The sequence below is a fragment of the Hippopotamus amphibius genome, chromosome 15, assembly GCF_030028045.1.
Source record: "Hippopotamus amphibius kiboko isolate mHipAmp2 chromosome 15, mHipAmp2.hap2, whole genome shotgun sequence".
Taxonomy (NCBI): Eukaryota; Metazoa; Chordata; class Mammalia; order Artiodactyla; family Hippopotamidae; genus Hippopotamus; species Hippopotamus amphibius.
This window is the reverse complement of record NC_080200.1, coordinates 12598455-12624182: the sequence shown is the minus strand read 5'-3', so window position 1 is coordinate 12624182 and position 25728 is coordinate 12598455. Positions and strand designations below refer to the sequence as shown.

The window sequence follows — 25728 nt, the reverse complement described above, 5'->3', positions numbered from 1 at the left end:
CAATAACTCCCTGGGGCTGGCCCCATTACTCTGTTAGGGAGACTAAGGGGCTTCTACACACAGTTCCACATGGAGAACTTGGAGTGGGGCCTGTTGTTCTCTTCTGGTCGAAGCTAAGACCTGTCTTCTGTCCTAGCCCTGAGGGTCCCCTCTCCTGAGGCCACACAGTCCTGGGAAACATGGTCAAATGACTACCTCTTTGGATTAAAGTTTCCTCCTCCATGCAAGGGGGATTAATTACACAGACACCCTCTCTCGCCATCATTCTTCCACATCTTGGTCGCTTCTTCACTTCCATCACCTCATGGCTTGACAACCCCCCCGCCAACCCCCTGTAGTAGGTGCTGTCTGGGGCTTACCATGCCCCACTCAGGCCTCACCAGCAGGCATCTAATATTTCTTTAGGGATGGAGTCCGCTCTACCCAAACTGCCAGGGAATTCAGGCCCCTTGGGGGCAGCCTTTAACCAGTGACTGACGGAGGGAGTTTGAGAATCAATACCCCAGCTGTCTCACCCCTTGGGTGAGATGACTCTGATCTCTGGGGGTTCCACAGCGGGACTGAGCCCCAGCTGCCTATGGTGGGAATTTGCTTGATTATGAGAGTGACCAACCATCCCAATGTTCCCAGGACTGAGGGTTCCCCAGATGCAGGATTTCGAGAGCTATAGTTGGCAGTTTCCAGGCAAGTTGATTACCCCACTAATAACTCGATTATTTTTTAATTAATTAATTGGCTACATTGGGTCTTCATTGCTGCGCACAGGGTTTCCCTAGTTGCAGAGAGCAGGTGCTACTCTTCATTGCAGTGCACGGGCTTCTCATTGAGGTGGCTTTTCTTGTTGCGGAGCACGGGCTCTAGAGGGCAGGCTCAGTAGTTGTGGCTCATGGGCTTAGTTGCTCCATGGCACATGGCCCAGGGATCGAACCCGTGTCCCCTGCATTGGCAGGCAGATTCTTAACCACTGTGCCGTCAGGGAAGCCCCACTCATTGATTATTGACTGCTCGCTTTCTTCCCTCTGCCACATCCCTGCTCCCCTATAGCTGCTGTCTTCCAGACAAATGCATTCAATCCTCATCTCAGTCTGTTTCTGAGACCCCAACCTCCTTCATGCCCTTTGAACAGCCCATCAGCCACTCCCACCCACGCTGAGCACTTGTGGGGCAGATGCCATGCTTCGAACTTTCTGTCTGCTACCTAGTTTTGCCCTGTGACAGCCTTTTGAGTAAGAGTCTTCTGTTGTCTCTGTTTTATGTGTGGGAAAGCTGAGGTTTGGGCAGGAAAAGGACTTGCGTGAAGTCTCGTCAATAAATAAGCAGCACATCTCGGGGACTGGACCCGGGGCACAGACGGGCTTCCTCACTCCTCGGCACGCGCTGTTGCTCTGCTGTTCAGGGCCTGGGATGTGCTGGGCGCTCTCTCACCCCCTTCTTATGCATTATCTCATTTAATCCTTACACCACTCCTAGGTGGTGAGACAACCATTCCCCCACTTTGCAGAGTGGGAAACCAAGGCTCGGAGAGGTGGCAGAGCCCAGGTTCAAGCCCCGGCAGGCTGCCACTGAGCACACATCTTTAACAACCAAGCTGGTGCCTCAATACATGTAATTTCCTTTCGGGCGGTGGCTGTGGCCATTTGGGGCCGGGGGAGTCTGGCTGCCAGTGAGGCCAGCTGGCCGGGGGGAGGAGGGGCCCAGATGGCAGACCTGGCTGAAAGCCCCCAGGCTGGTGTCTGGCCTGGCAGGCTGAGCCCAGGCCTGCCCTGACCCCTGGTTGCCAGCCCCAGTTCCTTGGGGACCCTCCTGTGCCCTGAAGCGTCCTCCACGCCTCTGCCCCCACCCCTACTTCTGCGGTTGGCCCAAATACCAGACAGGGCGAATCTCAGCTTTCCCCCAAACATTCCTCGCTCCTGTGGCCCGGCCCAGGCTGGCCAGGGTTACGCAAGCAGAGCTGGGGTGGTGGGGGAGCGCCGAGGGTGTGGGGGAGGCGGGTGGGAGCGAGGGGACGGGCTGGCCTGTCCTCACCACCCCATCCGGTGCCTGCCCGCCCTTCACAGGGCGGGGAAAGGGTGGGCCAGCTCCCCTGAGCTCCTGGGAGAACAGGCTGGGGGGAGGGTGGCCTGTGCTGAGATATGGGGGGCGGCGGCCACAGCAGAGCCTCCAGGAGGGGACCGCCTGGTTTCCATTAGGGAACCCTGGTCAACAGTTCGGGCAAGACGGCAGAGCTGGGGCCGGCTATGGTAAGGTGGGGCAGGGGAGGGTCTGAGGGTGGGGCTTGCCCGCCCATCCCCCCCCCATGAGGGGATGCTCCCATCACCATGGTGACCCGGTGCCCAGCCTGGGGACACCCTGACCTGTCTCTCAACTCCCAGCGGCGGAGCCTGTTGCTGCTGCTCCTGCTGCTGCTTGGCCACCCACCCGCGCTCGGCACGGAGGACGCCTCCTTCCCCCACCTGGGGGAGAGCGCGCAGCCCCCGCCCCGGGCCTGCCCCCCACGCTGCTCCTGCCCCCGAGCTGACACCGTGGACTGTGATGGCCTGGACCTTCAGGTGTTCCCGGACAACATCACCACGGCAGCTCAGCACCTCTCCCTGCAGGTGGGGCCTGGGGGCAGCAGGGAGCCTGAGGAGGGCTGGGGTCCACGGGCAGGGGTGAGGCATTGGGCGCGAGGGTCTTGGCACGGATGGGAGTTGGCCTTGAGAGTGCAGGGGTCTGTGTGTCAGATGAGAGGAGGCGGGGGGGGGGGCACAGATATTGGAAATGGGAGGGGCTGAGGGTTTAGGGGTATTGGGGTCAATGTCTGGTGATTACAGGGCTGCTTGGGGTCAACTGTAGGGGCGGATGGGGTGTTGGGGCGTCACTGTCTTTTTGCTTACAGGGTTGCTCCGAGGTAATAAGGCATTTGGGATCAAGTATAGGGTGATGGGGTATCGGGGCTCACTGCTTAGGCTGATGGAAGCTGAGAAGCAGGGCTCAGGGTTGTCTGTTGAGGGCCCAAGGTCATGGGGATCAGGGTGTGAGTGCCCCCCGCCCTGCCCTACAGAACAACCAGCTCCAGGAGCTCCCCTACAACGAGCTGTCACGCCTCAGAGCCCTGCGGACCCTCAACCTCCACAACAACCTCATCTCCTCCGAGGGTGAGGGCGACAACAGGAGGTGGCTCCTCCCCGGCACGCCTGAGGTCCCCGCTGCCCTCTCCCTCCCCAACTCGGTCTGTGGGCAGCTCTGCGGCCGTTCCCAGAACTGCCCTTTGCTGAGCAGGATGGAAACTCAGGGGATGGGGGGACGGGGCTGTGGCTTTTGAGGACGTGGGAGGCGGGGCCTGGAGGAGCCTCTGCCAGTCTCTGGCTGGATGGGAGGACACACTCCACCCTGCCCCCACCCCACACCAGGGGTCCCCTCACGGCCCACCTCACTCACAGGCTTGCCCGATGAGGCCTTCGAGTCCCTCACGCAGCTGCAGCACATCTACGTGGCCCACAACAAGGTGAGACCCCCCCCCCCAACCCTACACCCAACCCAGGCCTGGCCCAGCAGAGGTGGGGCCGGGCTGGGGTCACACAGCGCAGAGTGCAGACTGGACGGAGCAGGGGCTGGGACGGTGGGTGCCCACCAGCACCCGCGCGGCTGTGCTTCCGCAGCTGTCTGTGGCCCCCCAGTTTCTGCCCCGCTCCCTCCGCGTTGCGGATCTGGCTGCCAATGAAGTGACGGAGATCTTCCCGCTCACCTTTGGGGAGAAGCCAGCACTCAGGTAGCCCCCGGTCCAGCCCAGGCCCCCGGGGTTTCACATATACCTGGGGTCCGACGGGGGTCATGAGTGAACCCTGGGGAGGGTTGGTGGGGAGACAGGGCCCTGGATGCCCTGTTTGGAGAACTCAAGATTCACCGAGAGCACACACACACAGACCCTCACACGGAAGGCAGCCCTGAGCTGGGGCGCGGGGCGTTGGGGAGGCTGGCGCCGGGCTGGTGGCCGGAGCCTGGCTCCCCTCAGGTCCGTGTACCTCCACAACAACCAGCTGAGCAATGCCGGCCTGCCCCCTGATGCCTTCCGCGGCTCCGAGGCAGTCACCACCCTCAGTCTCTCCAGCAACCGGCTCAGCTACATGCCGCCCAGCTTGCCGCCCTCGCTGGAGCGGCTCCACCTGCAGGTGCCCCTCCTTCACCTCACCACCCCTGTGTCCCCACCTCCTTGGGCCCCCTGCACCTCTCTCCTGGGGCACCCCTCTGCCTCGTTATCCCAGCAGTCAGAAATGTCTTTTGTGTCCCTTCCACTGGCACCGGTCGCTCACAAGCTCTCTCTGGGCAGCCTTGCTCAAGCAAGCTCCACATCCCTAACTCAAGAGCCCTCTGTGGCTCCCTGCTGCCCTCTGAACTGGACCCTCAGTCTCGTTCTCTCCTCCCTTCCCAGAACAACCTCATCTCCAAGGTGCCCCGAGGAGCCCTGAGCCGCCAGACCCACCTCCGTGAGCTCCACCTTCAGCACAACCAGCTGAAGGACAGCGGCCTGGATGCCACCACGTTCAGGTGGGGCCTGGGACACGGGGTTCGGGGGGTGCAGCCTCCTGCTGGCAAGTAGGGACTGAGGAGTCAGCGTCTGGGGGCCCCAGGCCTCCATCCCCCACTTTTGTGTGACTCCTAACTCAAGGCCTCACTTGGTGAGCACCTACCGTGTGCCAGGCTCAGCCAAACACCTGGCAACATCCTTGCCTCCAACAACTCTGTGCCTCGTTCTTTTTACCCAACACGTGTCACAGCTGCCACAGGAAGATCTTAGAGCCAGAGCTCTGTCTCAGTCACCCCCACATCTAACCCTCAGGCTGGAGTCTGCCCTGATCACCCCAGGTTTACCTCCTACCCAAATCTCTCAATGCGTCGCCCCCAAGTTGGAATCTCCAGCTCACATCTCTCAGGACCACCCCTCAACACCTCCCCGCCACCGCAAGATCTACCTGGCCCCCCACTCTGGGCGCCCAGCCCGATGCCGGCCCTCTCTCTCCTGCCAGCAAGCTGCGCCGCCTCGAGTACCTGGACCTGTCCCACAACCAGCTGGCCACAGTGCCCGCCGGCCTGCCCCGCGCCCTGGCCGTGCTGCACCTGGGCCGCAACTGCATCCGCTGGGTGGAGGCGGCCAGGCTGCGCGGCCTGCGGGGCCTGCGCTACCTGCTGCTGCAGCACAACCAGCTGGGGGCGGCGGGGCTGCCGGCCCGGGCGCTGCGGCCGCTGCGGGGCCTGCACACGCTGCACCTCTACGGCAACGGGCTGCACCGAGTGCCCCAGGCACTGCCTCGCCGCCTGCGGGCCCTGGTTCTGCCCCACAACCATGTGACCGCGCTGGGGGCCCGCGACTTGGCTGCCACGCCCGGCCTGGCTGAGCTCAACCTGGCCTACAACCGCCTGGCCAGCGCCCGCGTGCACCGCCGGGCCTTCCGCCGGCTGCGGGCCCTGCGCAGCCTCGATCTGGCCGGCAACCAGCTGACCCGGCTGCCCTCTGGCCTGCCCGCCGGCCTGCACACCCTGCGGCTGCAGCGAAACCAGCTGCGGGCCCTCGAGCCCGAGCCGCTGGCCGGCCTGGACCAGCTTCAGGAGCTCAGCCTGGCGCATAATCGGCTGCGTGTGGGCGACATCGGACCTGGCACCTGGCATGAGCTGCAGGCCCTCCAGGTCAGGGGCAGGCTGGTTGGCCACACGGCCTGTCCACAGGTGTCCCCATGGCCCCTCCAACCCCCTGCCTGCCTGCCCAGCTCCTCCCCTATAAAGCCCTGAGATGCCAGAAAGAGGGCCCCCACTGTAGGCCAGCCCTGGGATGGATAAGACAGATCCAGCCTCCAGGACTTCGTCTGTGCTGTCCCTGCCACCTGGTCCTCCACGACCACCTCTCCATCTCCCCAGCCTCCAGCTCATTCTGAGCACTGTTGGGGCCCCAGAGTTTAGGGCATCTTTGGGTGCCAGGCGCTATTCTAGGTCCTGGAGATGCCGCGGGACGCAGAAGGACACAGCTCCTGTGCCCTGACACAGACATCCTAGTTAGGGAGAAAGCAATCAACAATCAAAAGCAAATAATAGTGTTAGAAGGGCACGAGGAGGTAAAGGAAGTACCATCTTTGTCAGTGATTAACTGAATCAATGGCTCCCACAGCAGGCAGGGACCCTGTCTGTCTGGGCCCCAACCACCTAGAACAGGGCCTGCCCCAGAGGGGACTCAGCTTACCTCTGCTGAGGGCAGGATTTGGCAGCCACGGAGGAGCTGAGGGGAGGGGGCAGAAGGACTGGCCTGGGATGGGAGCAGTCCGGGGCTTGGCTGAACGGGGAGCCCAGGGCCTGGGGCCACCACGGCGCCATCTCTGCCCGCCTGCCCAGGTGCTGGACCTCAGCCACAACGAGCTGTCCTTCGTGCCCCCCGACCTGCCCGAGGCCCTTGAGGAGCTGCACCTGCAGGGCAACCGCATCAGCCACGTGGGTCCCGAAGCCTTCCTCAGCACGCCCCGCCTGCGTGCCCTCTTCCTCAGGTGCCCTGAGGGTGGCGGGGCCAGGCGGCTCCAGGTGGACAGGGGAGGGCCGTGGGGGAGGCGGGCAGGCCCGGGGGGGCAGCTCCCCTCAAACCCGCCCTCACGTCCACCTCTCGGTCCAGGGCCAACAGGCTTCACATGACCAGCATCGCGCCCGAGGCCTTCCTGGGCCTCCCGCACCTGCACATAGTGGACACGACAGGTAACCCTGAGCCGGTCCTGGTCCGGCTGCCACCCAGAGCCCCACGTCAGCCACGGGCAGAGGGCCCCTGAGCCTGGAGGGACCCAGTAGAGCAGCCCAGACGCCTGGGGCTCTGCTGGGCTGTGGACTAAGGAAACAGCGCCTACCTGGGGCCTTGATTGGCTCTCCCAGGCCTGGAGGGCTGGGCCTACCTAACCTGTGCTGGCCAGGATGCTGGGACAGGGGTGCCACCTTGACACACAGGGAGCCTGGGGAGAGACCGAAGCATGCAGCTCGCACACTGGGTGTGCAGGCAGCTCCGACTCTGCTGGACATTCCCCTGCTGCCCTTGCAGATGGACACAGCAACAATAAAGCCTAGCCTGGGACCTCCCTGGCAGTCCAGTGGTCAAGACTCTGCACGTCCACTGCAGGGGGTGCAGGTTCGATCCTTGGTTGGGGAACTAAGACCTGCAAGCCACACAGCACGGCCAAAAAAAAAAAAAAAAAAAAAAGCCTAGCTCTTTCAGGTGCCCACCACCGACCAGGTGCCCTTCAGCTTGTGGGAGGGGCTCTTGTCATCCCCGCATCTAGCAGGGGACGCTGAAGCCCTGGGATGCTAAGTGGATCAGGCAATTTGGTCCAGGTCCTGTGCCCAGTGAGTGGCAGGGCGGGCTTTCAAGGCCCTGAGGCACACACAGGTCACCAAGCACCACCACGTGTGACCTGACCACATGTGTACATCCAGATACATGCCCAAGGCCACCAGCTGAAGAGACACAGGCAGATGCCCTCAGGTGGGCCACAGACCCTCATGAGACATGCACGGACCTTCACACACATCCTCGCACCAAGTGTGCACACAGAACACAACTTTCACAGGCCCACTCCCTGCCAGCCTGCTCCTCTCGCAGGCACCTCTCCATCAGCCCCCAGGGGAGCTGTGGGGGAGACCCAGCCCAGGCACTGACGGCCGGAGCAAGAAACAAAGGCAGGCCAGAGTGAGCCGGGTGTGGCCCTGGCTGTTTATTCCACGTGGGGGCCCAGCTGGGCCGGGGCAACCCCCGGGGAGCCAGCCGGGCTCTGGCTGGCCTCTCCAGCTTCTTTGGGGTGTGGGTGGGCGTCAGGGTTAAGGCTGGGGAGGGGCTGGAAACTAAAGTGCTTGCAGGGGCCCTCGGGGCTTGGTCCTAGCCGCCTTCCCACCGCGGAGGCAGGCAAGGGGCCGCACGCCCCTGGGCTGTGCAAACGGACTCTGTGGGGCCCACCCGGCCAGGCCTAGGTGAGGGGCACACACAGGCTGGCGGGCACCATCCCCAACGCCCCCTGCCGGGGAGGCTCCAGCCGGGCTGGGTGGGCCCAGCAGGGGACTCCAGAGCCGATTGTCCACTGATTGTCTGCTTGTCTGGTGTGAGGCTGTGGCCGTGTTAGCGTCTCCTGGCACCACCGGGGCCTTGGGCCTGCTCCCGGCTCTCCAGGGGCCGCCCGCCCCTTCGGCCCCTCACCTGCGGAGCCGCTGCAGCTGAGAGGAGAGGCCGCTGGGGTCAGGATGGGGGACAAGGCCACAGCTGCCCACCCCCCGCCCCCCGTGCCTAAGCGGCTCACCTCACTCTCGACCAGGTTCCGTCTATACAGTGCCTCCTTGGCGGCCTCCTGGGGGGCCAACAGGTGGTCAGTGGGCAGCCCCTGGCAGCCCTGGGCCCCCCCCACCCCATGCCCGCCCAGCTCTCGCCCGGCTCACCCTGCTGCCATCGTTGCCCAGGCGCCGGGCGGCCTCTGTGTAGAACTGCAGCTGCCGCTCCAGCTGTGCCATGTACTCTGAGGGAGGGAGGGGGTCAGGATGGGGCCCACTGCCTGCCCCTGCCCCTCCCCCACATGCTCATCCCTGAGACCCTACCCTGCCGGATGCCGGGGCCCCCCTGCTCCAGCTGTGCCCTCTGCCACTGGTTGCGTTGCATGATGTCCTGGTACTGCTGGGCCACCTCAGGAGGTACCGGCCGCCGTGCCTGCCTGAGGGCCAGGATCTGGGGGGGGTGCAGAGGGAGCTGTGAGGGCTCTGCCTGGGCCTGCAGACCCCCCAGTCCTGCCCCACTGAGCCTCGCAGGGTGGGTACCCACCTTCCGCTCCAGACGCTCTTGGTCGAAGGCCAGCACGCTGAGACTATGCAGGGGCCGGGCGGATCTATGGGGTTGGGGAGGGGTGAGGGGCTGCAGGGATCCCCCTTCCCAGACCCCACTAAGTCAACAGACACACTGGGCACTAGGGACCAGTGGGAAACAAGCCAGGCCCACCCCTGTGTTGCTGAGACAACCTAATAGGGATAATGGTTGTACACCCAGGCAACTGTGATGCCAGGTGTCAGGGAGGGCTTCCTGGAGGTGGTGACAGCCAAGTTGGAACTCAAAGGAGTCAGAGTTGGGCAGAGGAACAAGGAGCAAGTGTGAGGATACAGGTGCTCAGGACACTGTAACACAGAGAAGCCCAGAGGCCAGTGAAAACTAAGTGTAGCCATGAACCAACAGGAGGAAGTGGGGAGAGAGAAGACTGGAGATATTGACAGCAGTCAGATCACAAAAGGTCTTAAAGATCAAGCTGAGGAGTTTAAACTAGATGCTCCAGGAAAAGGGCAGAAAAGGTTTTGAAGCAGGGGAGAGACATGCTCCAATTTGTGCCTAATGGGAAGCTGCCCAGGAGAGGCTGAGAAAAGAAGAGGGGGGTCCTCTCCAGCATAGCCGGGCCCAGCCACTTACCTGTTCCCTGGCTCCCTTGTAGGAGCAGGCACTGGAGGTGCCTTCCCTTTGGGCCCAGCAACCTGCTTCAGAGGACAGAACCAGTCTTGTGAGCCTTGGCTCCCTTGAACCAAGTATCCCTCCCTCCCTGGGGCCGCCGATGGGCAGGGGGTCTCACTGTGGGCACAGCTGCAGGCACGGGGTCGATGACCAGCCACCTCTCAGTTGTTGTCTCCAACTGCTGGGCCGTCAGTGGCTCCCGAATCCGCACCATCACCTCCAGCCGCCCCCCTGTGGGCCTGCGACCATCCAGGACCTGGGTGGGAGTGAGGCGAGGCTGTCAGGAAGCAGGCAGTGGCTGGAGGCTCAGGGCTGGGCCCAGGGAGGACCAGAGCAATTTCCAGCACATGAGCCCATGGTACGGCTGAGACATCAGCTGCTCATAATGGAGCAGGCTGCTGAGGGTATTCAGGGCTGGGGAGCGGGGAGGTCTGGGACTCCCGGGGAGGGGCTGGGTCACCAGAGGGGACCCTGAGGCGGCTCAGGGCAGGTAGCATCTGGGTGACGTCCATGAGCGGCACAGCCATGCCGGAGGGTTCAGGTGAACGTCCACCTCTCACCTCAAGGATCTCCCGGACCTCACATGCCGCCTCTAGGGCGTCCAGCTTCAGCTGGGCTGTGCCCAGGACTCGGTCGGTCTTGAACAGCCCCCTGTGTGTGTGAGGGAGGACAGGATGGTTGGCCCAGGGCAGCTCCCCCTCCTCCAGAGCCCAGGCAGCATCCGCGGCCCCAGCTCACCCCTTGTGGACCACTTCGAACTTGATGCCTTTGGTCTGGATGGCCCTTCGGAAGCCACGATGGCTGCGGTTGATGCAGAGTTTGAACTGCTCCTTGAACTCTGCCCGGGGAAGGTGGGAGGTAGGAGCGAGGGGTCAGGCTACGGTCTCATGGGCTTTCTGCGGGGGGCTGCCTCCCACCAAGGCTCACCAGGGGAGTCTGTGTTTTTGATCACGCTGGTCTTGTCTTTCTGAGCTTCTTCCTGTGACCAGACAGGAGGCACAAAAGCTCAGGGGCTGGGGCCTGCCCTTGCACCCCTGCCGGACCCACACCCAGGCCTGATGGGGCTTGAGCCCATCCCTCCTCAGCTCCCCACATACCACATTGGGATAGGGGAAGTCAAACCGAACAAAGACATCCAGGTCACCGGGGGACAGCCCTGTGGGCAAACGAGGGTCAGAGCTGGGCAGAGGGGTGGACCCCACGGCCCCGCCCCCTGCCCGGTGCCCCTCACCTGGGGGTGTGGGCAAGTTGACGCCCTTTACGATGAACAGGAGCATGTCGTTGCTGCTGAGGTCAGGGAAGATCCTTCCAGGAGGGAGGGTGGGCGGGAGACAGAGGCACCTCAGGGCCACTGCCTGCCCGCCTTCTCTGCCCTCCCCCCAGTCTCCTAGGGGTAGGTCTCAGCTCCTAGGCTTGAGTTTTAGAACCAGACTACAATTCTCTATCCAGCTCCACTACTAGCTACCTTTTGAATCCTTTCTTCAGTCTGCACATATTTATTTAGGATGTACTCTGCACCAGCCAGTGGTCTCACTGCTGTGGGACCTTTCCTGCCTTGCATAAGATTTCTGGAACCTTCTACAATTCACCAACATGTGCCTTAGCTGCTGTGGGGCTTTCTCTTTCTTTGGCAGTATTTCTTAAGCATCTACTATATGCCAGCCAGTGTCCTCCCTGCTGGGGATATAGAAGTAAATGAGGCAGACACCATGCCTGTACTCGTGGGGCCTGGGCTAGCTGAGTGGACAGATGACCCATGAATATATAAATAAACAGACAAAACAGCAACAACTCTGCTGAGAACTAAAACAGGGGAGAGGGACTTCCCAGGTGGCACTGTGGTTCAGAATGCTCCTGCCAATGCAGGGGACACGGGTTCGATTCCTGGTCTGGGACGATCCCACATGCCTCAGAGCATCTAGAGACTGCGAGCCACAACTTCTGAAGCCTGCACACCCTAAAGCCCATGCTCCACAACAACAGAAGCCACCACAATGAGAAGCCCACGCACCACAACGAAGAGTAGCCCCTGCTTGCAGCAACTAGCGAAAGCCCGTGCGCAGCAATGAAGACCCAACACAGCCAAAAATAAAATATAAATAAATAAATAAATAAATAAATAAAATTAAAATAACAACAACAACAATGGGGGAGAGAGTAGAGTGTGCTCAGGAGGGGCTGCTTTAGACAGAGAGATCAGGGAGGGCCTCTCAGGGGAGGTAACATTACAGGCGACTCTGAATGTCAAGAAGGGGCTGCTACATGGTAACCTGCGTAAGAGGGTCTGAGCAGAGGAAGCAGCTGGTGCAAAGGTCCTGCGTGGGAACGTGGCTGGTGTGTCTGATTGACCAAAAAGAGGTCTGTGCGGCAGAGGTGAGTGAAGTGGGGATAGTGGGAGGAGATGAGGTGACAGGAAACCAGGCTGTGCAGCTGTGGGGGAGCCAGGGTAAGGGGTGCGGGTTATCCTAGGGGGTGATCTCAGGTGATCCCAGTGGCTGCACCTGGCCTCATCTCTAAGTGGGAAAAATGATCCCGATTCCCTGGGGGTATAAGAAGACTTAGCGGGAACAGGACCAAGACCACCATCCCACAGGCTTGCCCAGGCCTTTGGGAGGAGGCACACATCTGCAGTCACTGAACTGTCCCCATTTCCGAATGTGTCACTGTCAACGTTCCATTGCCATTCTGCACTCGCACATCACGTCTGCCTCACGACCCCTGCACACACTGTGCTCCCACCAGCCACCCACACTCTCCATCAGAGGCAGGTCCTCCGCTGGCTTCTGGGGAGTGCAAACCCCACTCCAAAGGGCTGGGGGTCCTCGGGGGCCTTACTTGATGACGCTGAAGGTTCTCTGCTCAAAGCGAGCAGTGGGTGTGGGGAGACCCCGGGCAAAGGCCTGCTTCAGAGTCTCCATGCTCCGCTTACAGTCCTCCGCCAGCTTTTCAAATCTGCCAGCAAGAGAGCCCTGCTCAGGTCCCTGGTCCCAGGGGCAGGCTGGGGGTGCAGATGTCTGGTGGGGATGGGGGTGGGGCTTCTTACTTGCTGGTTTCAGCGATGTTGCCCAGGTGGGTGAACTGGTTAGAGTGGTTCAGGCACATCTGGAGGAGCAGAATAAAGTGAGGGGAGGGTTGTGGGGCCATGCCCTTGTGGTGACCTGGGCAGGGAATCCCCCTTCACCTCGTGCTGCTGCCTTATAAGCTTGGTGAGTTCACCGTAGCGCCGGGCAGACTCCTGAGACAGACCTGGGCCGGGCCGCTGGACCAGGGCGAAGTCATCCTTATTGACGGGGGCGGGCGGCACCTGGGGGAGAATGAGGTAGGGCCTGCTGGTCAGCAAGGAGCAGGCCCACCCAGGGTGCTGCGGAAACATCACCCCACCTCAGAGAGGCCTTCCCTGATTACGGCTTCATCCCCTGCCCCTGTTCTTTCTTCTTTCCCAAGGAGAAAAGTAATGTTCAAAGAGAAGTGGATGGTCCTGCTCCAAATGGCAGAATCTGTTATCCATTTTCCCCCAAGTCTGATCCCCACCACCTCCTCCCTAGTCATGGAGTTCTGGCTCGGCACGTATCAGCCCAGCAAGAGACTACATGTCCCAGCCTCCCCTGCAGCTAGGTATGGCCATGTGACTCAGTTTTGGCCAATGGGAGGCAAGCAGAGGTGATGGCAACTCCATGTAACTTCCCACAGCATGGACGCAGACAAGGCATCAATCCACTTTGACCATGTGGACAAGAATGACCTCCTATGGTGTGGCAGAGCAACAAGATAAAAGAACCTGAGCCCTGGAGGGTTTTGTGTTTTAGAGACCAGAATGTCCTGAGTGTTACATGCAAGAAACAAAGAAGCCTGTCTTGTTTCAGCCACTGTCTTGGGGGGGCCTATTTGTTACAGCAGCTTAACCTGGACCCTGACTAATACACTCCAAATCATGTGGCTGCTAAGTGGTGTGAGCCCAAAAGGTGAGCACCTGGGAAGATCCAACAAGCCTAGAGGGTTTACCTTGGCGATGTCCACGGGCAGCCCATTGCGTGAGGCCTCCAGCATGGGCTCCAGCCCCTTGGCCTGGCGCAGGTGCATCTTGGCGCCCTCCACGTCGTTCTTCTGCTTGGCTCGCAGCGCAGCCTGCAGGAGCTGCTTCTTGCGGCCCTCCAGGAAGGCCAGCTGCTGCTGGGCTGTGGGCACAGGAGTGTCTGCGGATGCTGCCCAATCCATGGCCAGGCAATAGGCAGCCCAGGCGGAGGGAGGATGTACCTACCTCTGGTGGATGTGCCTTTGGGGGCTGCTTTGGCTGCTGGGGTGGATCCTGACGGGGGTGCCTTTGAAGGTGGGGCTTTGGGCTGGGCTGTGGGGGCTACAGGGCTGTTGAGCTGCTGAGGGATGGAGAGGAAGTCAGAGCTTTCCCAGAGCCTGTGATGAGTCCACTCCCCAAAAGGTCAGGGCCTGACACTGACAACACTGACCATCTTAGTTTCTGCTTCCCCAGCACTGAACACAACATACGATCTTGTCCACACTGAATCTCTGCAACAGCCCTGGCAGGTAGGGACTACTACTGTGCTCACTTTACAGAGGAGGAGCCCGAGGCTCGGAGAACAAAATGACTTGCCCACGGCCACACAGCCAGGAAGTGGCAGGGCCGGATGTGTAGCCCGGTTCTTTCTGGCTCAAGGCCAGGACTGCTGGGGCTTTGCTTTGCTGCCACTCCCTTGCCTCACCCCAAGGCCCTGGCCCCTCACACCTTCTTAGGCTCCTCATCCTCTTCATCCTCTGGGCCTTCTTCCTGGTTGGCCAGCTTCATGGCGGTCTCTAGCACCCCCACCAGGCTCTGTTGGGTGGGCTCGGTGGCCTCCAGGCCCTGGATCGGGGGAAAGCCTGGGCGGCCAGTTGGGACCCCATCAGGAGGGAGTGGCCCACACCATAATGGTGGAGACACCAGTTCCTCCCCCGATTAGGGGACTCAGGCCTTTGAACTGCATGTAAGAAAGGAACTACAGCTGGTTGGGTGCAGACACCAGACCACTCCAACCTGCCTCTTGCCCTTGTCTCCTCTTGCCTGATCCTGGCCAGGCCTTGACCAGACTCCAACAAGCAAGCACTGCATGAGGCGGTGTGCTGGGCATAAGAGGTAGTCCTGGGCCTGGCAGGACTCCCGGGGGACCAAGGTGCAGAGACATAATTGGTCTCATGGGGGATGCACAGGCAGCTCTGAGATCCCAGAGGATGCCTCCAACCCACCAGGGGGCTGATGTGAGGCTGAGTAGGTGTCTGTAAAACTGAGAGCTGATGACTAGGAAGGAGTTGAGGCAAACCAAGAAGAAATGGAGGGAGCAGGCAGCGGTGGGCTGATGAACAAGCTCTCCAAATAAAAACTCCTGATTTTTAGTGTTTGCCAATTTCCATGGTGTAAACACTCCCATTGTGACTGGTTTTAAGCTACACTTGTCTAACAAGCTTGCAGAATTTCTGAATGTGCAAGCCATCAGCTTCCTGAGACTGCACAGTCAAAAGGACCAGCACCTGCAAAGGCTCAGAGGTTGGAGGGTGGGGGCTGGGGGTGGGGCCTACCTGGGGGCACAGGCAGCTCGGCCACGTCCACGGCTCGGCCAGCCTTGTGGGCTCGGACGGCGTCTTGGTATTGCTGCAGGGAACACAGGTGTTAGGGCTTCCTGGGCAAGGTCTCCGGGGGCTGCCAACTCGCCCATTTGGCTTCCACACACCTTGACGATGCGCTCATGCATGCGAGCCTTCCGCTGGTCCCCCTTGGTTTTGGCCTGAGCCGCGGCCACGCGGTATCGCTCCATCCGCTGCTCCAGCGCCTCCAGAAGAGTCCTCGGAGTTGGAGGAACCTCTGGGCCAGACCAAGGGGTAGAGTTAAGAGTCCAGGGGAGGGGAGACTGTCTTGCTCTGGCTGGCCCACCCCACAGGGTCCCGTCCCAGGAGCCTACCTGGCATGGAGGGCACCACGGCAGGAGTTGGAGGCTGTGGTGGTGGTGATGGTGGGTCCGGGGGCAGCTGGTCTGAGGGCAGAGAGGGAGGTCCAGTCCAGTGGGGGGCTTGCTTACAGCTGCCCTTCCCCCCACCAGGCTGGTCTGGCCGGAGGCTGGGGTCCCTGGGCCTGACCAATAGGGGCAGCAGCATCAGGAAGAACTTCGTGGAGGCCTCCAGCAGTCCTGGAGGGTGGGCAGGGTGGGGTCCTCACCAGGTGGAGGGGGCAGGCGCGACAGGTCCACAGGCTCCCCCCGGCTCAGGGCCTCCAAGACAGCGTCAAAGCTCTGGGAGAAGGAAGATCAGGGGAGGAGGCTGCAGCTGGGGGCCAGGACCCTGCAGGGAGCCTCTATGCCCTGCCCGCAACAGAGGACTCCCCGCTCTGTCCCTTCCTTTGCAGCACCTTGCTCAAGCCTCTTCCAGACACTCATGCCCATTTCACAGAGAGGGTAAACTGAGGCTTCAAGAGGTGCAGCAAACAACAGCTACAGAGTGACCAGGATTCAAATCCGGGTCTGTCTGACTCCAGAGTCCCTGTTCTTTGCCATCACGCAATGTCAGAAGCATCCTGTCCTCTCCCTCCAACCCTGTCCGTCAGTCTGGACACACCTTGGCCACGCGCAAGTGTCTGGTGGCAGTGGCGGTATCTCCCTGCTGCTTGGCGTGGAGGGCAGCCAGCTTGTACTCGCGCTGGCGGCTCTGCAACTGGGCCAGGGAGCCGGGGCTGCAGGGACCTGGGAAGGGGAACAGCATGCAAACCATTTCCACTTAATTCTCACAACGAAGACTGTTCTTAGGTCTACTTTACAGATTCGAGAATTAATGCTCAGAGAGGGCATACTGCCTCCCCAAGGTCACACAGCCTGAAGATGGCAGGGTGGGGACTCAATCCCACGATTGTTAGTCTCTGGAGCCATTGTTGCTTTGCCCCCAAGAGAATTCTGTAAAACTTTATGTACTCTTACACGTTTTTAAGTTGACATCGAAAACTTTTCATTTTACGTTGAAAAAGTGGCAAGGGTTGGCATTTCCAGCGTCTTTAAATACTGACATTCGAGAAAGAAAACCATCACACCACGCTTTTAAATCTAATGTATCCTAACTACCAAGGTGATTTGAAACTCACCAATATTCCCTTTTCATTTTTTTAAATTGTGGTAAAATACACACAACATAGAATTTACCATCTTAACCCTTTTTAAGCGGACAGTTCAGTGGCATCAAGTACGTTCACACTGTCGTGCAACCATCACCACCATCCATCCCCAGAACTCTCTCATTTTTCCCAACTGAAACTCTGTCCCCATTAAACACTAACTCCCGGTTCCCCAGCTCCAGACACCCACCATTCTATTTTCAGTCTCTATGAATTTGACTCCTTTAGGGACCTCATATAATTGGAATCACACAGTATTTGTCCTTTTGTGACTGGCTTATTTCACTCAGCACAGTGTCCTCAAGGTTCATCCATGTTGTAGCATGGGTCAGAATTTCCTTCCTTTTTAAGGGTGAATAATATTCCATTATACAGAGTGACCACGTTTGTTTACCCATTTACCAGCATACCTCTGAGATATTGCAGGTTTGGTTCTAGACCACTGCAATGATGCAAACATCGTATTAAAGTGAGTCACTCAATATTTTTGGTGTGCTGGTGCGTACAAAAGTTACTATGCTATACTGCAGTCTATTAAGTGTACAATAGCATTATGTCTAAAAAAGCAATAAATATTCATATAAAAATATTTTATTGTTAAAAAATGCTAACTGACACCTGAGCCTTCAGCAAACTGTAGCAGTAACATCGAAGATCACTGATCACGTTCCCATAACAAATACGATAATAATGAAAAAGTTCGAAATACTGTGAGAATTGCCAAAACGTGACAAAGTGACACAAAGTGAGCAAATGCTGTTGGAAAAATGGCACCAATAGACTAGCTAAAGCGTGGTTGCCACCAAACTTCAATCTGTAAAAAAAAACGCGATATCTGCGAACCGCAATAAAGCAAAGCTTGAGAGAACGAGGTGTGCCTGTATCTGTCAATAGACACAGGGTTTCTTCTACCTTTTGGCTATTGTGGGTAATACTGCTGAGAACACGAGGGCGCAAATACCTTTCCGTGTCCCTGCTTTCAATTCTTTTGACTATATATCCATACTTACTATTTAAATATATGCCACGGTTCACGTTTAGTGATTGGGAATTTCAGATCTTCCCTTATTTACAGCCACATCTCCTGCAGAACTGTATCATAACATGATATATGTGGGTACTTGAAAGGCTTTTTTTGACTCCCCCATTGTACATTTAAATGTTCATCTATGTGCTGTATCAGCAAAGTTGGGAAACAGAATTAAACGGCTTTTTAAACACTATGTTAGTCACAGTTTCAAATAATATGCTCAATACATTTTTAGGGGAAGTATCCCTGAATTGAAAGCCATAGGCAGAACTGTTGGTATATAAAAAAAATACAATAGATACACCACCCAGTGTCCAGAAATCCTAGAAACACCTGAAAAACAGCATGTGTTGTGCTTTTTCAGACTGACAACCACCGCTTTAAGGTTTGGCAGACTTGTCTGAGAAGGTGTCCAAATTGAAGCAAAACACCTTGACATATTTTTTATGTATTAATTTACAATGTTGTGTTAGTTTCAGGTACACAACAAACGGATTCCCTTTGTATATATACACATATATATTTTTTTAAATTCTTTTTCAGATTCTTTTCCATTATAGGTTACTACAAGATATTGAGTACAGTTCCCTGTGCTGTACAGTAGGTCCTTGTTGTTTACCTTTTTCTGTATCTTTTTTTTAATAAATTTATTTATTTATTTATTTATTTAATTTATATATTGGCTGTGCTGGGTCTTCGTTGCTGCACACGGGCTTTCTCTAGTTGCTGAGAACGGGGGCTACTCTTCATTGTGGTGCGCAGGCTCCTCATTGTAGTGGCTTCTCTTGTTGTGGAGCATGGGCCCTAGGTGCGTGGGCTTCCATAGTTGCAGCACATGGGCTCAGTAGTTGTGGCTCACAGGCTCTAGAGCACAGGCTCAATAGTTGTGGCGCACGGGCTTAGCCGCTCCGCGGCATGTGGACTTTTCCCAGGGCAGGGCTCGAACCTGTGTCCCCTGCATTGGCAGGCGGACTCTTCACCATTGCGCCACCTAGGAAGTCCTGTATCTTATGCATAGTAGTGCGCATCTGTTAATCCCAAACTCCTACTTTATCTAGCCCACTCTCCAACACCTTGACGTCTGATTGCCTTTACTTCCTGACACTGCAAGTCTCTCAGTGTTAAAAGAATTCTTCTTCCCGGGTAGAATTATCATTACAATTATCATTAGCACGACACTGAGCAAAGCCGAAACATATCCAGCTTTTTTTGATGAATAATTTTTACATACTAAGAGTAAGGTTTTACTGGCAAGGCAGGTCTTTCTGACACGGTGGTGGCTAGGCCCACCCCCCTAACATTTAGTTCCTATTTCCTTGCTCATTCTTTTGCTACTTTCCTTTCTTGTTTTTAACATGCAGAGAAACCTGCTCCACATCAACAAATAGACAGGAAGAGACAGAGTCTTATTACTGTGATGCCACGTGATTCACAGAGCCTCTGCCCAGCTACAAACCAAAAATTCCATTATGAAAAATTGATGGGGACTTCCATCTGGTGGCACAGTGGTTAAGAATCTGCCTGCCAATGAAGGGGACACGGGTTCGATCCCTGGTCTGGGAAGATCCCACACGCCTCGGAGCAACTAAGCCCATGCGCCACAACTACTGAGCCTGTGCTCTAGACCCCATGAGCCACAACTACTGAGCCCACATGCCTAGAGCCCGTGCTCTGCAGCAAGAGAAGCCACTGCAATGAGAAGCCCACACACCACAAAGACGAGTAGCCCCTTCTCACCACAACTAGAGAAAGCCCACGTGCAGCAACAAAGACCCAATACAGCCAATAAACAAATAAAAATAAATTTTAAAAATATGTAAATTAAATTGAAAAATTGTTGGTGATTTCAGCTGAGAATCTCAGGTGACAATTTCTGATAGTCATCCTTGAACTTTGCCAAAAACAAAAGCTTAGAAACCAGCCTGGCTGCGGAAGGATTTAGAGACCAGGCGTTTGCTTTCTGAACCCCAGGCCAGTGTTTCAGGTATCTCTTTGGTTCCTACCAGGGCAGCGTTTGCCCCTGGGGCAGATCCCCGTGTTCTTTTCCAAGGGGAGGTTGGGGGAAATAACTTCTTGGGAGGTGCGTCCTCCAGCAGGTGAGTTTTATAGGAAAGACCAACAAGCTGAGGGCTTGGGAATTATTCACTTAAAACCCTACATGTTGGAATCAAAAAGTCTACAAACAATAAATGCTGGAGAGGGTGTGGAGCAAAGGGAACCCTCCTACACTGCTGGTGCGAATGTAAATTGGTACAGCCACTATGGAGAACACCATGGAGATTCCTTAAAATAAAAAAAAATAGAGCTACCATATGATCCAGTAATCCCACTGCTGGGCATATATCCAGAGAAAACCATAATTCGAAAGGACATGTGCACCCCAACTGCAGCACTATTTACAATAGCTTGGACATGGAAGCAACCTAAATGTCTATCATCAGGGGAATGGATAAAGAAGACGAGGTACATATATACAACGGAACATTACTCAGCCATAAAAAGGATGAAATAATGCCATTTGCAGCAACATGGATGGACCCAGAGATTGTCATACTAAGTGAAGTAAGTCAGACAGAAAAAGACAAGTATTGTATGATATCGTTTATAGGTGGAATCTAAAAAAATGGTACAAATGAACCTATTTACAAAACAGAAATTGAGTCACAAATGTAGAAAACAAACATGGTTACCAAGGGGAAAAGGGGGGGGGGGAGGATAAATTGGGAGACTGGGATTGACATATACACACTACTATATATAAAATAGACAACTAATGAGGACCTACTGTATAGCACAGGGAACTCTACTCAGTACTCTGTAACGGCCTATATGAGAAAAGAATCTAAAAAAGAGTGGATATATGTACATGTATAACTGATTCACTCTGATGTACAGCAGAAACTAACACAACATTGTACATCAACTATACTCCAATACAAAAATTAATTTAAAAAAAACTAAACTAAACTAAAAGGTCTTGAGATTTTGAACAGCGTCAATATGAGAAAAAGAAAAAGAGGTCATGACTAATAATGTTGTGTTTCTGCAAAAAACAAACAAAGAAACACCAAAACCCCCTACGTGTGGGAATGTTATTCAGTCATAGAAAGGAATGGAGTTCTGACACACACACGGCAACGTTACGCTAAGTGAAGGAAGCCAGACACAGGAGGGCAAACACTGGGCCATTCCACTTACGTAAAACATCTACAAGCGGTAAATCCACAAAGACAGAAAGCAGAATGGAGCTTACTAGGGGCAGGGGGAGAGAGAAGGGGGAGTTAGGGTTTAATGAGGAAAGAGTTTCTGTCTGGGGTGATGAAAAAGTCTTGGAAATAGAGGTGATGGTTGCACAATATTGTGAATGTGCTAAATGCCACTCAGTTGCACACTGAAAAATGGTTAAATGGCAGATGTTTTGTTAAATATATTTTACTGCTACCACACATACAAAACCTCTCTGTAAGCCTGTGTCCCCCTTGGAAGGTAGGATCCAGGGACGGAAGGGTGTTACAAATATCTAACAATCAGTGCTGGGCCTGCACCCCCGCAGAGGGGCCTGCCACTGAATAAATACCCCCCCATCCCATGTCAGCCCAGCCCTGCCCTTGGCCTACCTGGGGGCAGCTGGGGCTTAGCCGAGACCAGGGACGAGGCTGGGGAAATGGAAGGAGGACCCTCCACGATGACCCGGGGATCTGGGGCCGGCGGGTTCATAGAGGCCGGTGGGTTTGTAGGGGCCGGCTGGGTGGGTGCAGGGGTGTGGTCGGGCGTGGCCACTGGGCCCTTCCCCACAGCCACAGGCGGCGGAATGTCCCCTTCGTCGATGGCTTTCCCCTTCCGGACAGAGGCAAGCAGGTTTTCAAGTGTCTGGGAGAAAGTGTGAATGTGGGTTTGAGAAAAGCCTGGAGCTGGGTGTAGGGGTCAGTGGTGAGGTCCCTGCGCCCTCCAGTCTGCCCGCTCACCTTAAGCCCCCGGTCGTAACGCCGCATCTTGGCACCATCTCCGGCTTGCCTAGCACTTTCGATCGCTGCCTGGTAGAGGGCCAGCCTCTCCTGCAAGGTGGCCTCCACCCCTGGGCTTGGGGTTCTGGCCTTCAGCTGCAGGAGGGGCCAGGAGCACAGTCTGGGAGGTGACCCCACTCAGGCCCACCCTGATAGCTTCCTTGATTGAGTACCTACTGTATACCAGGCGTGTTGCCACCCTAACCCTGAAGGGGCAGAAATCATCATCCCATTTCCCAGGGCAGAGAACTGGGGCTCGGTGGTGTCCCGCCACCTGCGCGAGGTCCCATGGCTGCGAGGGGAAGAGGAAGGCCTTGAACCCTGGGCTGCAGGGACCAGTGTCATCGGGGGTATACCTGGACTGCAGGAGGGTGGGACTCCAAAGCCTTCTGTTCCTCCCCAAGGACCTCATTCAGTTCCGCCTGCAGGGACACACAGCCAGGGGCCAGTGGTGAGGGCCTGCTGGATGGGGCAACAATGGGATGGGGGTCCCTGCCCCGCCCTGGGTGCTCACCAGCAGGTCACCATCAGCCTCCACATCGTCCTCGTCCGTCCCCTCCTCCCCATCCTCGTCTGGGTCTCTCATGCACAAGCTGGCCATCTTCTCAATGGCCTCCATGGGCAGGGGACCTGGAGGCAGGGGAGGCGCCAGCTGGACCGGGATCCTTCAAGAGTCCCCGGCCTCCTGTCCTGGTCACCCACAGCCCCCGAAAAATAGGGCAGCATGTCCCCCTCCCTGCCCTTCATGGCACCCCATTGCCCTCGGGCCTGCCAGGCATGGCTCCCCCTCCCCGCCGATCTCCCTGGTCTCATCTCTTCCTTATCCAGCCTATGCCAGATCTGCACCTTTCTCACTGTGGGACCTTGGGCAAGTCACTTCACCTCCCTGGGCCTCAGTCTTCGCATCTGTTGGATGGGGACAACAACAGTCTCTCCCTCACAGGTAGCTTGTGGGGACTAAAGGTAAATGAAGCTCTTAGAACGGCATACTGTCAGCATTTTGTTGTTCATGTTATTCTCGGTATCTGTGGTACCATGTGCTATAAAGTTGCCGCAGACATGGAATTAGCGAATACTAAACCATTGTCCCCGGAGGAAATACAGCATTATTAGGTTTCCGTGAGCCTCTGGGAGCATTTTTGCCAACCCACCAATACATAACCTTGTCTTATATGTGTTTCTACTTAAAGACCCCTTATTTAATTTATATTGTTGATTCATCAATATTGAGCTCGAGGCCAATAGCACTATAACTCATGCCTGAATGAAGCTTATCTATAAGGTACATTCCGCCTTCTCACACTTAGAAACAGGAGACAGCACTTCAGTACTATGCTTGGGGGCCATGTGGAGCCACAAAATCACCAACAAAAAGCACAAAAATGAGAAAATTGTGGCATTAAGCAGATCAAGAAAAGGACACATTTATGCACTGAGACAAGAAGGAGGAATGTCACTTCAGCTGGGAACATGCACATCGGTGACTCAAACTTTTTGCAGCTCTGTGCGTGTCTGTGAATGACTGCAAAAGCGCCACAAGCACTGATTTGGGGGTTACAAATAAATTTCAGCCAATAGGTGAAATCACACATTCGGAATCCACAAATAATGAGGATCAATGACATTAGCTAGAAAGTGTAAAGGCTCATGTCCCTCGAGCTCCAGCCCCACTTGACCACTGCAGAGTCCCCTGCCCCCCGCCATCTCCAGGGCCTCTGCATGTGCTGTGACCCCACCCCCTGCCCTTCTAGAAGCATTCCCCTACTCTTCACCTGGCCCTCCCCATTGTAGGTGCCTCCTCCAGGAATCCCAGTCCAGCTCACAGGTCTCCCTCATAGCTCTGGGCCTTCCCCATCCCAGCCCTGATCACGGAACAGCAGGTTGGAGGACGTACCACGTCCTGTGTGAAGTGCGTGATGAACTCTAGAAGGTTAACTCCAGTGATGCAAGTGTGGTCGTTATTCCCATTTTATAAACAAGGAAATAGAGGCCCACACAGGTGCTGGAATTCATCAAGTCACACAATAAGTTGCAGAGGTGGGATTTGAACCCTCATTCTGGGTCCAGAGTGGATCACTTAACCCTTGCTCAGACTGTGGATGCCAGGAGGGCAGGCACCTTCTCTGTCTTCTTTCCCTCATGGCCCCAGCCCTCAGCTCCAAGCCCCGCCCACAGAGGGAGCTCAAAAAATGTTCAGGGGCGTGTTGAGTCTCACCTTTGCCTTTAAGCTTCTCCAGGGCTTGAGGCTGGCCCCCCACCAAGGCCAAGAACTCAGCCTCCAGTTCCTCATCGTTAACTGCATCCTCAGGGATCATCAGGCCGTCTGGGGAGAGGTCAACCAGCAGGCCCAGCTGCGGGAACAGTGGGGGTTCCGTCAGACCCTGAGATGCACCCCAGCTAGCTAGAGGCAGCCATGATGGACCTGCAGTCCCCTTGGAAGGAAGGGAACCCAGAGCTCCTGGGGAAAGCCATTTCCCTGGGGAGTGCCAGGAGGCCCAAACAGGCCCAGAACACAACAAGTATCCCAAGATGGGCAGGCCCTCTGGCACAGATCAACATGGGGCAAAGTGCAGGTGGAGAGACACAACTGCCTGGTCTGAGCCCACACCCGTGATGTGCTGCTAGCCAAGTTCAGCAGGGAAAGAAGGCCCTGCACCCTGCCCCAAAGCAAACCCGAGTTTTTCCTTTCCAGCATCTTCAGCAGAGTGAGCCATGCAGGAAGGCTGGAGACGTCAAGAGCAAACAGAAGTCCAGACAACTTAGAAGTTGGAAGTGGGGTCTTTACTGTATAACATACCTGTCTTCCTATCCAATCCTGGTTAGTGACCAACCATGATGTGATATCAGGTTGAAGTACACAAAATTACCCCCCTTTCTTTGGGTCAAAAATGGCCAAATACTGGCAATCATATATGTCTCCATCTAATAGTAATGATGATAACATTTACTGAGAGCTATGTTTTAGCACTTTCCATAAACTATCTCAATGAATTTTCACAACTATCCTGTGACAGAGGGACTCTTAGGGGCTCCATTTTACAGATGAGGAAACTGAGGCTTAAAGCTGTGAAGCCAAGTATCCAATGTGTAGAAGCCAGGAGGGAACTTCAGGTCAGCCATACTCTAATACCTGGGCACTAAATTATTAGTGGGTCAGCTGTAATACCTGAGCTCCTTCCATCAAAGCCAAGAAAAATCAAACTCTCCTAGTGCCTGGGGCAAAGGCAATGAGGGAGGGAGAAGGCACCCAACCACAGTTTTGTGGGCTCATGGCAGTAGCTCTGGATTTGCACTTAGCTCTGGCCAAGCAGTTAATCCCCATGATCTTGGGCAAGTGTCCTCACCTCTCTGGGTCTCAGTGTTCTCATCTGTACAATGGAGATAGAAGAGCCTGACCTGGCCAGGCTGATGCGAGGGTTCCGCGAGGGTTCCACGAGTGCTCAGGCCACGAGAGCCATAACTGTCTTTCCTACCTCAGGTCCGAGGCCTTCCCCTCCCTGTAGCTGTTACAGCAACAGGTGGCCCTGAGCCCTGGCAGGGGCGCCAGGAGCTGGGGAGCCGGGGCCGACAGGACGCACTTTGGGGGCCGAATGTAACCTGGGGGGCGGGGACCCGGGCTCACCTGGCGGTGGAGATCAGGCTCCCCTGGGGGGTGGGGCCCTCCCTTGAACGTGTGACAAGGGTGGGAAGGGTCCCCTCAGCCAGGCCGTGGGGTACAGACTCACCTGACGGGCGGTGGCGGCGCCTCGGCCCGGGGGTCCCGGGGGTCCCTTCCTCTTGTGCATCTTCCAGGCTGGATACTCGGACCACCGGACCCCTGGCCTGGCCTTGCCCTGTGTCCTCACCCAGGGCCTAGGGCCGCGCACGCGCCCTTCCTGAATTCCGCGCCCCTCGCTGGCGCCCCGCGCCCGCCGACCCCGCGCCCGCGGTCCCTCGGGTGGCCGCCCCACTTCCGCCTCGGCCCTCGGGCGCTGCGGCACCTGAGCTGAGCTCCTGGACTTGCCGGGCCCACCTCACTGAAACTACAATTCCCGGCAGGCAGTGCACGAGCGCGCATGCGCGCCGGGGGGTGATG

At 56.6% G+C, this 25728-nt stretch overlaps 2 protein-coding genes across 11 annotated transcripts; one reads left to right on the top strand and one right to left on the bottom strand.

Moving 5' to 3' along the window:
* The first annotated feature begins 2085 nt into the window (after positions 1-2085).
* Positions 2086-7174, top strand: PODNL1 (podocan like 1). Of its 3 annotated transcripts, XM_057709278.1 has the most exons (10): positions 2086-2240; positions 2373-2597; positions 3044-3137; positions 3423-3487; positions 3642-3751; positions 3995-4151; positions 4412-4527; positions 5007-5664; positions 6361-6509; positions 6632-7174. In XM_057709278.1, exons 1-10 carry the CDS (start codon positions 2238-2240, stop codon positions 6780-6782), a joined length of 1728 nt encoding a protein of 575 aa, XP_057565261.1. In that variant the 5' UTR covers positions 2086-2237; the 3' UTR covers positions 6783-7174. The 3 variants fall into 3 exon arrangements, with proteins under 3 accessions (XP_057565261.1, XP_057565262.1, XP_057565260.1); XM_057709277.1 differs by lacking the exon at positions 2086-2240 and having other exon boundaries at positions 2319-2597; XM_057709279.1 differs by lacking the exons at positions 3642-3751; positions 3995-4151.
* Positions 7175-7686: 512 nt separating this feature from the next.
* CC2D1A (coiled-coil and C2 domain containing 1A) lies at positions 7687-25681 on the bottom strand. 8 transcript variants are annotated; one of them, XM_057709171.1, is made up of 29 exons: positions 25379-25681; positions 23869-24004; positions 22168-22283; positions 22010-22075; positions 21615-21749; positions 21267-21519; positions 16073-16197; positions 15678-15750; positions 15424-15495; positions 15196-15326; positions 15044-15116; positions 14217-14350; positions 13734-13848; positions 13478-13650; positions 12657-12779; positions 12519-12577; positions 12311-12427; positions 10707-10780; positions 10573-10631; positions 10403-10454; positions 10214-10313; positions 10036-10126; positions 9594-9731; positions 9437-9501; positions 8804-8867; positions 8584-8710; positions 8428-8504; positions 8292-8339; positions 7687-8208 (listed from the first exon to the last, which is right to left on the bottom strand). In XM_057709171.1, exons 1-29 carry the CDS (start codon positions 25436-25438, stop codon positions 8188-8190), a joined length of 2877 nt encoding a protein of 958 aa, XP_057565154.1. In that variant the 5' UTR covers positions 25439-25681; the 3' UTR covers positions 7687-8187. The 8 variants fall into 8 exon arrangements, with proteins under 8 accessions (XP_057565154.1, XP_057565158.1, XP_057565155.1 ...); XM_057709175.1 differs by having other exon boundaries at positions 9437-9498; XM_057709172.1 differs by having other exon boundaries at positions 13734-13845.
* Positions 25682-25728: the final 47 nt, after the last annotated feature.

Coding starts and splice junctions, on each gene's coding strand:
- PODNL1 (XM_057709277.1), top strand. CDS start 2,319: ATGGTGACCCGGTGCCCAGCCTGGGGACACCCTGACCTGTCTCTCAAC. Junction 3,138..3,422: donor CAACCTCATCTCCTCCGAGG/GTGAGGGCGACA, acceptor CCTCACTCACAG/GCTTGCCCGATGAGGCCTTC. Junction 4,528..5,006: donor CTGGATGCCACCACGTTCAG/GTGGGGCCTGGG, acceptor CTCTCCTGCCAG/CAAGCTGCGCCGCCTCGAGT.
- CC2D1A (XM_057709171.1), bottom strand. CDS start 25,438: ATGCACAAGAGGAAGGGACCCCCGGGACCCCCGGGCCGAGGCGCCGCC. Junction 15,751..16,072: donor GACACTTGCGCGTGGCCAAG/GTGTGTCCAGAC, acceptor TCCTTCTCCCAG/AGCTTTGACGCTGTCTTGGA. Junction 12,428..12,518: donor AACATCGCTGAAACCAGCAA/GTAAGAAGCCCC, acceptor TCTTGCTGGCAG/ATTTGAAAAGCTGGCGGAGG.